Below are 15,866 nucleotides of genomic sequence, written 5' to 3'. Positions count from 1 at the left end.
ACCTACATACAAAATAAGAGCCTAAGTCCCCAAGTTTCCTCATCCCTCTTAACCAAAACAGGCCACATTTAAACTTTGATTCTAAAGCAAGACAATTTTGACACTGCGCTTAGAATTTCTGGTGCTTAAAGAGTTTAAAATCTTAAACCTAATAACACCTGAATTTTAAAATAACGAAGATTCATACGACCAATTAAAAAATGCCAAATTAGGATGGCTATTATTTATGAAAAAAAACAACAACAAAGAAACAGAAAATAACAAGTGTTGGTGAGGATGTGGAGAAACGGAACTCTTGTACACTGTTGGTGGAAATGTAAAATAGTGCAGGGCTATGGAACTGTGAGGACTAATTTTCAAAAAATTAAACACAAAGTTATCATATGGTCAACAATTCCCCTTCTGAGTGTATACGCAAAAGAACTGAAAGCAGGGACTCTAACATATATTTGTACACCCGTTATGCTAAGTGAGACAAGGCAGTTACCAAGGACAAATATTTTATGATTCCATTTATATGAGGTATTTAGAGCAGTCAAATTCAAATTTATAGAGACAGAAAGTAGAACGGTGGTTGCCAGGAGCTGTGGGGAGAGAGAGAAATGGGGAGTCAGTGTTTAATGGGTACTAAGTTTCAGTCTCGGATAATGAAAAAAGTTCTAGAAAGGGATGGTTGGTTATGGTTGAAAAACAATGTGAATGTACCAGAAACAATGTGAATACCAGAAAACTGTACATGTAAAAATGGCAAATTTTATGTATATTTTTGCCACAGTTTTTTAAAATGCCCCGAACTTACTATAAGGTACTATACAGGAGGAAAAATAGACACCCATCTTCTAAGTAAGATTTTCACGTTTTTAAACACAGGGATAGAATGACAGAGAGCAAAACACAAAGTAAAAGATGCCCTCTGCCTACAGTCCTCAGCACAAGCATATTCTATAACCTGTTACTTAAAGGTGCTACATTACAAAATTATATCCAAATATCTGAAACAAGGTAAAACAAAAATTAAAACTATTAAAGCATGAAAATAATTTTGATTATATAATACGCACATATAGAATTAATATAACATTTCATTAAACTCACTTTAATGTGAAAAGGAGATTGGGATTTCTTTCAAGTAAACTTGGGTATAACTGTTGTGTTGTTTCAATGGCTTCTCCCATTCTTCCTGCTAACACCAATTTCTGAATTCCTATTTAGAAAAAGAAAGCAAAAGATAAATTTTTTAAAAAAAGAATAGAAACAGAAACTTAGTGGACCCTCAAAAAAAATTTAGTACAAAATCTTTAAATAAATTATCATGATTACTTTCCACTTCTTTTTCTAACTCAGTTTCTACTTCAACGAAAATTTTCAGACAAATTAAAAATTTAGAAAAACAAGTACTTTAATAAACTACTAAAAAACCCCCCAAACTCACATACAAGTAGCATAGGAAAAATACCTGTTAAGCAATACTGATGTACTGAACACTAAAATGAAAAAGATGGGTACGTTATGGCATACATTGTGGTGATGATTTCATGGATATATACTTATCTCCAAACTCAGCCAGGTATATACGCTAAGTATGTACAGTTTTTAACATGTCAACCATACCTCAATAAAAGTGTTTTTTTTAAAAAAAAAAAGACCATAGGAAACATTAAAGAAATAATATTCCAAGTGTCTTATCAAATACTATAACCTTTCGAACCCAGTACTAAACGAATGCTAGCCTTTGAGTAAGACCTGAATCCAATAGCTACTCAGTGAGCAGGCCCTGTGGGTTAGATGACGGGGATACGAAGAGTAAGAGGTCGCCTCCTGCTTGCCAGAGCTTACAACGCCGTGAGAAAGACAGGCAAGCGTACGATTAGCTACAACGCAGTGTCAGCCGTGCTATCACAGCAGTCTGACCTATAAAACATTTGTTTTCATCCATCGTGATCTCACCCGTAACGTCTTGTTTTTATCCCTATACTTTCATCAAGCCATGCCCTCCCTAATGGCCTAACCGCACCAATCTCAGAGTGGCTACTGTGGACCCGCCGTTGTGCTGAGCTGCCCTGGGCAGAACAGACTCCACAGCTCAGGCCACAAGCACCAGCACCTAAGCAATAAATACTTAAGATCAATACTACCTTAAATTTAGACAGCAATTTAAATGCAAAGATACTTAAATTTATTTTACATGTTATCTCCACTAACATCTAATCGTGGACTACTTTACCAATTTAAAAAAACACTGTTTAGTAAATGTTTACTTCCTGAAAGCTCAAGAAAATATATTTTATTTTAAGAAAAAAATGGCAAACATTTTTACAAAAATTTCTCCAAAATTGTATCTTTCTACATCCAGAATGCTAATAAGTGAATTTTTAATGTAATCTTCAAAAATGTCAATAAAAATAAATTTCAGAGGCGTAATTTCAAGTTTATATATTTGAAAAAATTGTAATTTAAAAAATAAAATTTCTAAAAATCAATGTAACCAAACCTATAATCTGAAAACAAGTGTTAGCCATGCACCACAGGGTCCTTACTTTGTCTATTCTTAATGGAAGCTAATTCTTCTAGAACGGTCTGGTCTGTAGATCTGGCAAAGGCCTCTGCTGTGGCACAGTACCCATGGTGGACTAAATAAGATGAAACCATTCTTAAAATAAAAAGAAGAAACACACATCTTTTAGTCAAGAGAATACATGCTTCATACTACAATTTATATAAACAAGGTCTACTCTGATATTATAAGACCAACCTATGCCCTTGGAACAATTAAGGCTTTAAGTACCTCAACTGTAAAATAAGTTAAAAAAAAATCATTTTGTCTTATTCATGTAGTATTTCCAAAAAAGATAACTGCAAATGCTGAGGTGAGACTACTCTCCCTAAAAATAAGTATTACCAGAGAATCAAGGACATTAAATGACTTTGATTCTTGGCACTCCATTATCCCCAGGTCCTTTCCTATTATTTCCCATCCTTATTGAATCGTACTAACCATAATTTCTATTTTACCTTTATCATATGACTTATCCTAGTAAAGTGTTGGCATCTTGTAAAATAAAACAATTTAAAAACAACAGATTAACTCTTTGTGTTCTGTAGTTGAACCATTTTCTTTATCCATCAGTTACATAAAATGGGATCACAAGGTGTGAACACAAAAAATACTAAGGTGAACCCAGAGAGAGAATCTTCCGGAACAAAGTCTATGAGGGTGATAATATTAATCAATGAGGAGTCAGCCTTCTAATCTAAATCAGTTAGTATGGTCGTGCACAGGACATTAATTCCTCAAATATGATTTACATGTAAGTGACACTGCCAAAGAGAGAGTTTCTTTTTTAAAAAAGCTACCAAGTGGTGTTGGCATTTACATCTAACCACAAAACGTTAGAAAAACTGTTGACTAAATGATATTAACTCAAATGCCTAATCTCTCTCTAAACACCCAACTTTTAAACCTGCCGCCATCCAGCACAACTAAGGGGCCCATGAGAAAACGGTGCGAAGCAGTGGTTCAGGAAAAGGGGACTGAGGTGGCAGAGGGGAGTATCTCTAAGAACCAGATTTTTTTCATTTTATTTCATCTAATTATTCAAATTAATTTAAGAGGGTAGGGGAGAACCTCTTAAAATGGACTTCCCAGGAGGTCATGGTGAGTATCAATTTTGTGAAGCATGGGGTAGGGGAGGGTGCCCTCAACTGAACTCTGGCTATAGGATTAAGATAAACAATGCTTCCTCTACAACTATCCTGCCATGATGCTCAGTAGTCACCATTTTCAAAGCATTAAGAGATGTGACCCCCCAGAGAGCAGTCTATCCTAGCTCCAACTCTAACTCATGGCAACTATGGGATTCTGAGTCAGTTTCACTATTCTTTCAACTGTGCAGGACAAAATACTAGTGTTGAGGCTCTGATAACAGCTCTAGGGAAAAAGCTTGTTTTCAGAATCATCATCATGTCCAAAATTATCTCCTCCAAAAAATAGGCAAAGTTTTATTAGATTTGTAAATTTAAGACTGTTCAAAGCAATTATACAGACATTTAAGATGAACTGTGTCAAGCTGATGGTATCTTTCATTTTCTCAGGTTAGGTTGCAGTAGGGAGAATGACAATTTAAACTTATTGGTATTTATTTTAAAGTCTACACTATTTCAAGTTCTAAGAGCTACTATTCAGTACTACTGACATTCTCGTGTCACGGCTAGCCTTTCAAGCAAAGGCATAGTCTAAAAAGTTGACTGTCACAGGAGTTACATTTTCCTGTTGACTTCCATATTGAAATTCTACCTCTTCATAAAAAGCTGCCTAAAAAAAAACAAGTTGAAAATTTTGGGTAAAAATGAGTTGAGATAAGCGGTACTTTTACTGACACCCACTGTCTGCTCTGCTGCTGCCCATCCTCTACCACTGTTACTACTGATTCCTAAGTATTTAACCCGCACTGAGGAATCCTAACTCCATACCCACTGTCCCTTGGTCCTTATTCCCTTTAGCTCCTCTGAAATGTCTAATTATAGAATCTACAATAAGTAGATGGAGTTTTAAAAATTCCTTAAGCTGGAGGCTTTTAGTCAGACAAGAAAAAGGGGCCCCAGTAAACAAAAATAGCTGGTATTATTCTTACACAGCAACACATTCACTGCAAAAACTTAGCCGAATCCTGAAACGTGAAATGTACACATCAAGTCTGTATTCCAGTCTGTAAACTACACCACTATCTTGACGCTTATTCTTACTAAGCAATAATTTTTTCTTCCTAAATATTTACATTACTGCTGAACAACATAGCCAAGTTCATGTCCAAATACCACAATGCTGAATTATACAATCTAAATTATCTTTCTGAATTTATCTTTTGCATTGGCACTATTAATAGTTGAATCACGTAACCTACGGAAACCGTGAAATCCTGTTACTAAGGATAGCAAATGCATTAACCTAAGAGATCTACTGTCACTTTATTTCTTCCAGCAAATTAATAAATCAGACTAAAATACAATTTGGTATGTGTGTCACCAAATCAAACATTATTAATACATTAAAATCATTAGGATATATATTAAGAGATTAAAAAGCTTCAATAAATAGTCTTTCATACCAAAAGGATGAGATGTTTTATAAAAAAGGTACTTTGGAAAATGTCAGTTCACATTTCTTCACTTACTTTTGTATCATGGTCTGCCACTCTCCTTCCCGATCTCCAACAGGAAACCGGTCTATCTGTGCCTGTATTTTGGTTCTCCACTCTCTCATGTAATCTTCTATATCAAACACGAAAGGATGTTGCCCAAAATTAGCATCGACGACTTCTCCTGGTGTCTGGAGCCCCACAGTAGGATATAAATTGGGCTGTAAGACAACACATTTTACTAAACATCTATTCATTCTTTCAAATGCTACAAAACTACAAATTTACTTCATGAATATTTTAAAATCTCAACCAAAAACTAGTAGAGGAAGACTAAAGCAAATCATCTAAAATACATTATATGCTGGATGAAAACTATCACTTCCTGTAATCTAATCATCAAAAAAAAAATACGCAGAGACCATGTGGCATTATACTTCTAATAAATGAAGACACCATTCTTGCTCTTAAGAATATGTCATATAATAGTTGTAGAGATTTCAAGTATAACGCAGGTTTATCCTTTTATGTATGATATAAGCGATGCATTTCTAGAAACTGCACGTGAAAGCTAGTTACTATGAAAGTACATCCTAACTGGGCATGTACTATTTTATAATTTCACTTATCTGTACATCTGGGATGCCTTTATTAAGGGATCATGATAAGAACTTAATTATAAGCAAAACAGTGCCATTAAGAATAGAGATTCTTTACATAAAAATAAAATGTGCATATTTCAAGAAAAGGAAAGGATGGATTTAAAGATTCAGATTCATGAAGAAATGCATTTACTCCAAGATATACTCTAAGATTTCGAGGTAAAACAATCAAGTTTAATAGCTTCAAAAATTTTGTACAAAAAATACAGGAGTCTTTCTTTTGGCTCTATCCCTAGTTGCTACATCTAAAGGGAGAATAAGTTACTGAATGTCTACTAAACGGCCAGGTTTAATCATTATAATTATCCTGTTAAATCATTATTATTATTATTTGCATTACAAAGATACAGAAACTGAGGATTACGGGTAAATTAACTTGCTCACAGTTGTTCTACACTATGGCAGAGGTGGGATTAGAACACAGGTTTATTTAACACCAAATCTAAGTTCAATTTTTGTTTCTGTACTCCAAATCCTACTTCATCTTCAGTCTCTGTATTTATGCCTTATCTCTTTGCTTTAATGGTTATCACAAGCATTTTCAGTACAAAATTAGGTAAAGATTGACTATAATTCGTGTGTACATATAAGGTGCTTAGACAGATTTCACTGCAAAAAGCTAAGAGGGTGTTTTTAAAATCAGCTGACCAACCAAGCAACCAAAATCAGAAACAGAAGGAGTACTGTGTCAAAATATTGAGAAATATATTCACACTGGATTAGGGAAATAAATAGTAACACAATGCATACAAAGGTACTGAACAAATGTACTGATTCTTAACAATCAACAAAACTTGCAAGTTAATAGAATTTTAAGCCGAAGGAAGACAAGTGAGATACTTATTACAACCTTCTCATTTGACCAATGAGAAAACTGAGACCTAAAGAGCTTAAGGGGTGTCTCCAAAAGCACACAGCTTGTTAATGACACACATAAAGGAAAAAACTCATGGCTCTCTACTCGTAGCACAGTATTCTCTTCATGAAAACCCATTATAAAATTGTGACATACTTTAAAACAAAAATATATAAAGCCAAAGACTCTTATGTCAAGAAAACTAGACTTTATAGAAAACAATCTGCCACACATATAAGGATCAATGTTCCAAATATTAAAAAATATTCTCACAATATAGGAGGACAAAGGTTACTAGTTCAAAAAAATTTAATTGGCAATAGATAGGCAATTTGAAGAAATATAAGATGATAAAAATATGAAGAGACATACTGAACTTTTTAAAATGCATATTAAGATAAACAGATATTTTCGCACATCAGATTAAGATTTTAAAGACTGAGAATACCCAGTGCTGATGAACGTTGGGAAAATAAGCCCTCTCATCCACTGTACACACCAATGTGAACCCATATAACCTTTTAAGAAAGAAATTCAGCAAAATCTATTAAAACTGACAAGGCAATTTCACTTGTAAGAAATTAATCCCACAGAAAAACAAACATGTGCAAAGATATATGTCCCACAGCATGATTTGTAATAGCAAATAAAAAATTAAAAAGCATGTCTATTCACAGGTGGTATTATATACCACAATCACTGAAGCTCAGACCCCACTAACTACAAGATTTACCATTATTTTATGTCCAAGCAAAAACACTGCCCATTAAACTCTGACAGGCCATGGATTCTAAGATGCACCCCATATCATAAATGTTAAAATATGCAAAAATGTACATCTTCAAATTGTGGTAGTACATCATATAATAAGATATTATAAAAACAAGCAAAAAGAAGAGCTACAAATGTGTATACTGACACAGAAAGAGGCCCAAGATACATTACTAAATGAAGAAAGCAAGCTATAGAATAGTGCCTCAACTATGACCCTGTCTTCTTCCATCCTACATTTAATTATGGAGATACTGGCTAACATAAGTTTAAAACAGATCTAGAAGGGTATACACTCAACACAATCATTGTATCTATAGAGGCTGGGATTATAAGGAACTTCTCTTTTATACATTCCTGTATTTATAAATATTTATTATTTGACTATTTAACACTCTATATTGCCTTCTATAATCAGAAAGTGATAAAAAACTAAAAATGACAAAGTCAGTCTAGGCTCAATGAAAAGTAACTAACTGTACCTTTTATACCACTTACTCAACCTTAAAACTTGAGGGAGAGATTAAGGACACAGCCCTTAACTGACTAAACTACAAATTTTAAAAAATATAATAGACTTTTAAATTGCTAAATTATAGATTTCTAAAAGCAGAATACAACAATGCAATGGGTCTTAGTCACAGAGTTGTGCAGCCATCACCATTATCTAATTTTACAACATTTGCATCACTCTGAAAAAACCTCCATACCTATTAGCAGTCACTCTCTGTATCCCCCCAGTTCCTAACCACTGACAACCACTAATCTACTTTCTGACTCCACAGATTTGCCTATTCTGGATATTTCGTATCAACGTAATTATACAATAGGTGGTCTTTTCTGTCTGGCTTCTTTCACTTCACATAATGTTTTCAAGGTGCATCCATGCTGTAGCGTCTATCTAGATTATGGATATATGTAAAACAATGTTTTCAGGGAAACTGTTTTTACATTAAAAAAAAAAAGCACTCCTGCCTATGTAGAATTAGAAGTGAGAATAATTTAAGTCTCTATGAAGAGAATAGAAAAATACATAGGTCTCATTTCTATTAACCCATGAAAGATGAAAACAGCTACTAAAAATGCTATTCAAAAGCTAAGTATACACAATAAAATTATATCCTCAATATCATAGTTTTGTTCTTTTATATATAAAAGATTTTTTTCTAAAGAAAATTGAAGCAAATAATGCTTTCTATAAAAGGTAGATTTCAAATCAGGCCAAGGAACTGGAAGGCAGCATCATTTTAAACGTGAACAGCTTCTATAACAAAAGAATTTATCTAATCCCAACTGAATTAGTCAGCTTATAGATGGACATTTCTCAAACTGGTGAGGTGAGCTGGGGAAGAAAGATCATTTTGCAAACATCTAAGGTTTTCCGAGACGTGAAGCACCCTGTGTTCCATGATAGGTACACTTTTCTTCTGTGAACATACTCTCCACTGGGATTGAATGCTACGACTGGCTAGTGAACAGTACACAACATAGAAACACTTGTTTGGTGGCGCCTTTAAGAGAAAGACTAACTTCTTTCCTTTTTAAGTAGAAGAATGATACCTTACATGTGGAAGTCCCAGATCTCAGTCATAAAAATAAAGAGCTCTCAGAGCCACTGTATTGTTAAAAGAAAACTTACAACTACCACCATAACCACCACTTTACCCACTGCTACAGAGCTGAGTATCACCCTTGGTTAATCACAGACAAGGCAAAAAATAGAACTGGCGATTCTAAAGCGGGACAAAAAATAATCAGAAGGCAACACAAAAATAGTCAACATGTCTACAACTAGCTAAGCCTTTTTCAAATGATCCCCACTAGCTATCAGTGAGGATCAAAATCTGCTAACTGACAAGTTGGTTTTACTTGCTCAGTGCCACAAAGAGGGAGAAGAAAGAAAAGCAAACCAGCTACGTAGGCCCTTTAATGCAGCGCTCCCCAACCTTTCTGGCACCAGGGACTGGTTTTGTGGAAGACAATTTCTTCACAGACTTGGCGGGGGGATCAGGGGGTAATGCGAGCGATGGGGAGCAGTGGGGAGCGACGGGGAGTGGTGGGGAGTGATGGGGAGTGACAGGGAGCGGTGGGGAGCGATGGGGAGTGGTGGGGAGTGACGGGGAGCGACGGGGAGCGGTGGGGAGCGATGGGGAGCGATGGGGAGTGGTGGGGAGTGACGGGGAGCGACGGGGAGCGGTGGGGAGCGATGGGGAGCGACGGGGAGTGACGGGGAGCGACGGGGAGTGACGGGGAGCGACGGGGAGCGACGGGGAGCGACGGGGAGCGACGGGGAGCGACGGGGAGTGACGGGGAGCGACGGGGAGCGGCAGATGAAGCTTCGCCGATCGCTTGCCGCTCACCTCCTGTTCTGCGGCCTGGTTCGCAACAGGTCACGGCCCGCCACCGGTCCGCAGCCCAGGGCTTGGGGACCCCTGCTTTAACCAACTCCAACCGAAACGGAGCCTTAGCAAAACCCCTGCAACAATACTGAGCCACGTGAACCTGCCTACCTGCGCCCGCACCTACACCCCGCTGCCCCCACCACAGCCGCTCTTCTCTAAAGCCTCCCCTTTCCACTTAACACACTGGGTCACTTCCCTTGTTCAGTCGAGGGTACGATCATTGCTACTTTTCCTCTCTGTATACAACATCAACTGTGTTTCTGGCTACTGAATCGTTCTCATCAGCAAACACCCTGCTGAATCTAACAAAAAATCTCCTACTGTCCCCCATTCTACCACCAGCTACCACATCCCACTTCTTTACTCCTCACTGTGGTCAAAATCCTCCAAAGCTGTCCATACTCTATAACAGCTTCTCTCTTCCGATTCTCTCTTAAACCCGTCCCAGTTAGGATTTCTCTGTCACTCTGCTGAAACTCTCTCAACAAGGTCACCAGTGACCTCCACTCTGCCAAACCCACTGATCGACAGCCCTGTCTTATGTGATACGTTACAGTGGCATTTGGCACAGTTAATTTCTCCTTCCTTCTGGAAATATTTTCTTCAGTTGGCTTTGAGGACACCCAACTCTTAGTCTTCCTCCTACCTCTCTGACCGCTGCTCCTCACCTTCCTGGTGCGGGTTCCGTCTCTTCTCCCCAGCATGGCATGGCCCAGAACTCAGTCCTTGCTCCATTTCTCTGCCTGCACACACTCCCTTGTTGACTTCAAACAGTCTCATGACTTTAAATTTAAACACTGAAATGCCAGTGACTCCCAAATTTTCATCTCCAGCCCAGATCACTCTCTTGAGTTCCAGGCTTGTATAGCCAACCGCATGCTTGACAAGTCCACTTAACTTATCCAAAACGAGCTCCGGATTTCCCCCCTCAAAAAAGTGCTCCACCTAAAATACAGCCTTCTCCATATCAGTAAGTGGCATCTCCATTCTTTCAATTCTTCAGGCCCAAAATCTTGAAGTCAAATCCTCTTTCTTACATTTTCACATCCAATCCATCAGAAAATTCTCTTGGCTCTCAGATTTCTAAAAAATCTTATTTATTTATCAATCGTTTAACTCTTTAATCCATTTGGAACCTACTGTAGTATATAGACAAAATCCTAACACTATATATTTTTTCAAAAGATAAACACTTCTTCCATCACTGCTTATCAAATAACACCTCTTGATGAGCAAAATTCTGATCTGTAAGACTCCAAATTTTCCCTGGTTTGTTTTCTATTATAACTTGGATTTCTTCTGGTTTTTCTAGGATTTTCTTCAGGAAGATTAATAACCTATAGATAGGGTGTTATTCTCTGCCTTTGAGTCTCCTGTCATCCCTCTCAAAAAATTTCTAGAGCTGGAATGTATCTTATAATCACTGGCACCTTACGTCTGTTCCGGCAGCTGTCATGAGGCAGCAGTGGTCACCACCTGCATAGGTGTGAATTTGCTGAAGGATGAGCTCACCGAAAACTCTTGAGTCTTGATTGTTTTTCCTGGTCAAACAGCTGGATAAATGCAATTCCTAAGACGTTTTAGTCAACAAGCCACTATGGACCAACTGAGAAAGGAATGTCAGAGTCCTGGTTGTGTCAGAAAAGCTTTAGTTAATACCTTCTGGTCACATGAAGAAAGTGAGCATATGAAACCCTGCACAATGCTGTCAGGAGCTTGGAAGACAGTGCCAGAGACATAATGGAGAACTCTTAAGAAATGTTCTTAATGGCAGAGAAGACAATATCATGTAGAAAACCACAGACATTAACTCTGAACAAGCGTTTTAAAAGGTTGGACTCTGAACATGAAGAAGTTTGGGGAAAACCTTGATCAATTTATATCATTTACTGCAACATTTTTAGGTGTGTAATAAGTGATACTGATTAAAAATTTAAATACCTGAAGAGATCATTCAGTGAATATAAAATATAAATTCTAAATGATAAGAAAGCACTTCATCATAGTTCATTAGTTTGTTCATTGCCACCACCACCCCCGCCCCTGCCCCGGCCCTTAGGGCTATATATGATGCATATTACAATTGATAGAGCCTTATATTTGGGGAATAAGGTATGTAGAATCAAACTACTTCTTACATCTCTAGTGATGCTGAGTCACCATCATCTCCTGCCTGAATTTCTGCAAAAGCCCCTCACATGCCGGCTTGCTTCTACCCTTACTCCCCCTGCAGTCTATTTTTCATCCCAGTGTCTCATAATAACCAACACTCTGCAGTGTCTTTGTATTTCATTCAGAGTAAATGCCCAAGTCCTTACAATGTCCCTCAAGGTCTAGATGATCTACTCATCCTCCCTGTCATCATCTCTGACTCACCTCCTACTGCTTTCACGTCTCTCTACCTCCCTTCATGCTATTCTTCAAACACGCCAGATGTGCTACTGCCTTAGTACCATTCCCCTAACTATTCCCTCTCCCTGGAACATTCTTTTTTTTTTTTTTTTTTTTTAAACATCTTTATTGAAGTATAATTACCTTACAATGGTGTGTTAGCTTCTGCTTTATAACAAAGTGAATCAGTTATACATATACAATATGTTCCCATTTCTCCTCCCTCTTGCATCTCCCTCCCTCCCACCCTCCCCATCCCACCCCTCTAGGTGGTCACAAAGCACCGAGCTGATCTCCCTGTGCTATGCGGCTGCTTCCCACTAGTTATCTGTTTTACATTTGGTAGTGTATATATGTCCATGACACTCTCTTACCCTGTCACATATCACCCCACCCCCTCCCCATATCCTCAAGTCCATCCTCTAGTAGGTCTGCGTCTTTATTCCCGTCTTGCCACTAGGTTCTTCGTGGCCTTTTTTTTTTTTTTTCCCCTTAGATTCCGTATATATGTGTTAGCATACTGTATTTGATTTTCTCTTTCTGACTTACTTCACTCTGTATGACAGACTCTAACTCCATCCACCTCATTACAAATACCTCCATTTCATTTCTTTTTATGGCTGAGTAATATTCCATTGTATACATGTGCCACATCTTCTTTATCCATTCATCTGTCGATGGACATTTAGGTTGCTTCCATGTCCTGGCTATTGTAAATAGAGCTGCAATGAACATTTTGGTACATGACTCTTTTTGACCTATGGTTTTCTCAGGGTATATGCCCAGTAGTGGGATTGCTGGGTCGTATGGTAGTTCTATTTGTAGTTTTTTAAGGAACCTCCATACTGTTCTCCATAGTGGCCTGGAACATTCTTGTCCTCTGTATCCATTTAGTTAACTCCCTCACTTCCTCAAAAGTCTCTGCTCAAGAATTACCTTGAGCAAAGGTGAGCAAATTGTACCACGTGTGTTCTGTCTTTGGTACTCCCAAGCTCTACTGTTTCTCTTTCTTTAAAAAGTATTTAAATCCTTTAAAAATATTCTTAATGCATTATTTATTCTCTAAGTTCCTCAGATTGAATACTGCAAGAGGACAGAGACCTTTATCTGTTTTGTTGAATAATGTACCCCAGGCACAGAGCCTGCAGCACAGTGGCACGCAATATACACTGAATTAGTAAATGACTAGAACTGCTGTACAGCCACTTACTGAAAAGTCCAACAATACCAAAGAGATATATTTCGAATGAATCCACAGTGATACTAAAAAGTGTATTTTACATAATCATTTCCCATTTCGTTTTTAGCTACAGCTAAGTTCCCTTGGGCAATGGTGTCCAGTGCAATTTGGAGGTTAATTTCTGATGGTCCAGACCAATGGTAGCTTGAGAAAGGAGCTGTAGCCTATGCATGGCATGGCATATAAACTTAATTACCAATAAGTCTGCATTTTAAACATGATTAGTACTAGTTCTTATATACTTTTAATTAAAAATACAAAACTACTTTTACAAGAAATTATGTCTTACCGGTAAGTCAGTGAAAGCAATACCTAAAAAGAAAAAAAAAAAGTGGCATTAGAAGCTGTTTTCAAAGGCAGAGTATGGTGACAAACTGAATTTCTAACTAAAAAGAAGGGAAAAAATAGCAAAGGAAGAAAAAAATTAAAAAGCTAAATATAATAAGACTAATTTTTTTCTCACTAACACCTAAGCTGCTTTATCCAACCTTACTATTTAATCTTCCTTACCTATATTTATCTTTTAAATAACTTTGAGGGGAAAGGAAAGATTTTCTATTAAAAAGGGGGGGGGTGAATAGAAAATATAGTACTTTTGTTTCCTTTTAAAAAAAAATTTTTATAAAAGTACATTCTCAAAGCTTTGACTACTCTGGACAAAAAATTTTAATTCCTCCTTCAAAGGACAAAGATTTAAACAGTTGAGAATGTCTCTTAAATGTCCGCTGACAGTAGTTTCAACAGTCATGTACCAAATACACTTGAACAATGGCAATATCACTGGAATAAATCTACTGACATCCCAAAGTGATGGTGTAATCTCCCTCCAAATATTCAAATATATTACTTAGCTGAAAATAAGGTAATAAGGAAACCAAATATTTCTGCAGGACCTCATTCATATGTTTAAAAAGATTGAGCTCTAGAAGAACGGGAGGGGGTGGTGTTGGTGAGCCGGCTAATCAAAATTCTTCCAGTGTAAACACACATTAAAACAAAATACAACCACGCCAGCACCACTACCTCTGTGGTGCTGATCACCATCTAAAAAATGAGGGCCCTTCTGTTATATTATCTTCAAGGTCTCTTCCCACTAGAGAGTCTATGGCTCTATAATTGTGCTGTATCACCAGAAAACACAACTATCTGACTCTATTTATTAAAGTAATAAAGTTAAAAGGCAAAGTGACTATAAATCTCTATTGTACATGTTTTTAAATAAATGGTAAAAACAGTGCTTTGTAATTAAAGTACTGTTTTTATGACTTTTAAAAACTAGTGAACTCATGTTAGCTTGTCAAAAGAAAAAGTGAAGCTGGAGTTCCCCCCACCCTCCGTAAAACATTTGGATTACCTTCAGCTTCATTAATAAATAGAAAGCAAACTGACTGTGGGCCAAACGAATATGAGAATTTATTCTAAAAACTTCAGAAAACTAAAAAGAACACAGAAAGCAGCAAGAATAAATATGACCATACATATTTCTACCATTTTTCATAAAACAGCAGTCTAATCAATTATTTTCCTCAAAAATGTCTATTGACAAAGATTGTCTAAATCCATATTGCTTTAGCAAAAATTCCCTTCTATCAGTAATTACTGAAATCCTCACTTTACCAAAACCTCTAATGAAAAACCCAACTTAATTCTATAGATTAATACTTTTGAACATTGCCAAATACAGCATCCACAACCTATACATATTCAGACCACAAAGATGGCACTTTAACAAGCTGTGTAACTATTTAAATTTTACACAGAAAATAATTTTTCCCCAATTTCCTAATCTGATTATCAAGAGGCTTTTTGAAAAGTTATCTTCAATTGATGAATGATAATAAAACAAAATTTTAAAATTTCAAATAAATTAACTTGCATACTGAAATGTTTCTCCTTTATTTTCTCAAAAACCTTTCCATTTCTCTTTATATGGTAAGTAAATATATATTTTGAAAACCTTCATGAGACAGAAACTAAAGATGTATCAGCCTTGGGGCAGAAATTATCCACTTTGGAAAATACAAGGGAAGCGTAACTGAGTAATTTCTTATCTTCTAGATGCTAGAATCTGGACCAGAGATAAGCACACTACTCTATAAAGGGCCAGCGAGTAAATATTTTCTGCTCTCTAGGCCATGTGGTCTCTGTTTCAACTACTCAATTCTGCTACAGTAGCAGGAAAGCAGCCATATGCAGTACATAAATGAATGGGTGTAGCTGTGTTCCAATGAAACTTTACTTAGAAAACAGACAGGAGACTGATTTGGCCCATGGGCCACCACAGCTTGCTGGCCTCTGTTCCAGTGGAACACTTTCTGCTCATCAATGTTTTACCACTGCACCCCCAGCACCTGGCCAATGATAATAAATAACCTTTAGTGAGTACTCACTATGAGTCGGGCAATCACT

At 36.9% G+C, this 15,866-nt stretch overlaps 1 protein-coding gene across 1 annotated transcript in view; it reads right to left on the bottom strand.

The window, feature by feature from the left end:
* Positions 1–15,866, bottom strand: part of RANBP9 (RAN binding protein 9) — an 80,042-nt gene that overhangs the window by 17,498 nt on the left and 46,678 nt on the right. The window contains exons 5-8 of the mRNA XM_007173965.2: positions 13,747–13,769; positions 5,172–5,356; positions 2,538–2,650; positions 1,096–1,204 (exon numbers count right to left, since the gene is read on the bottom strand). Of these exons, the coding sequence (XP_007174027.2) occupies positions 1,096–1,204; positions 2,538–2,650; positions 5,172–5,356; positions 13,747–13,769 (430 nt within the window). The remainder of the gene's footprint in view (positions 1–1,095; positions 1,205–2,537; positions 2,651–5,171; positions 5,357–13,746; positions 13,770–15,866) is intronic.

This window comes from Balaenoptera acutorostrata, chromosome 10 (assembly GCF_949987535.1).
Source record: "Balaenoptera acutorostrata chromosome 10, mBalAcu1.1, whole genome shotgun sequence".
In the NCBI taxonomy this organism is placed as follows: Eukaryota; Metazoa; Chordata; class Mammalia; order Artiodactyla; family Balaenopteridae; genus Balaenoptera; species Balaenoptera acutorostrata.
Note: the sequence above shows the minus strand (reverse complement) of the source record. Positions and strands in the feature narration are given on the sequence as shown.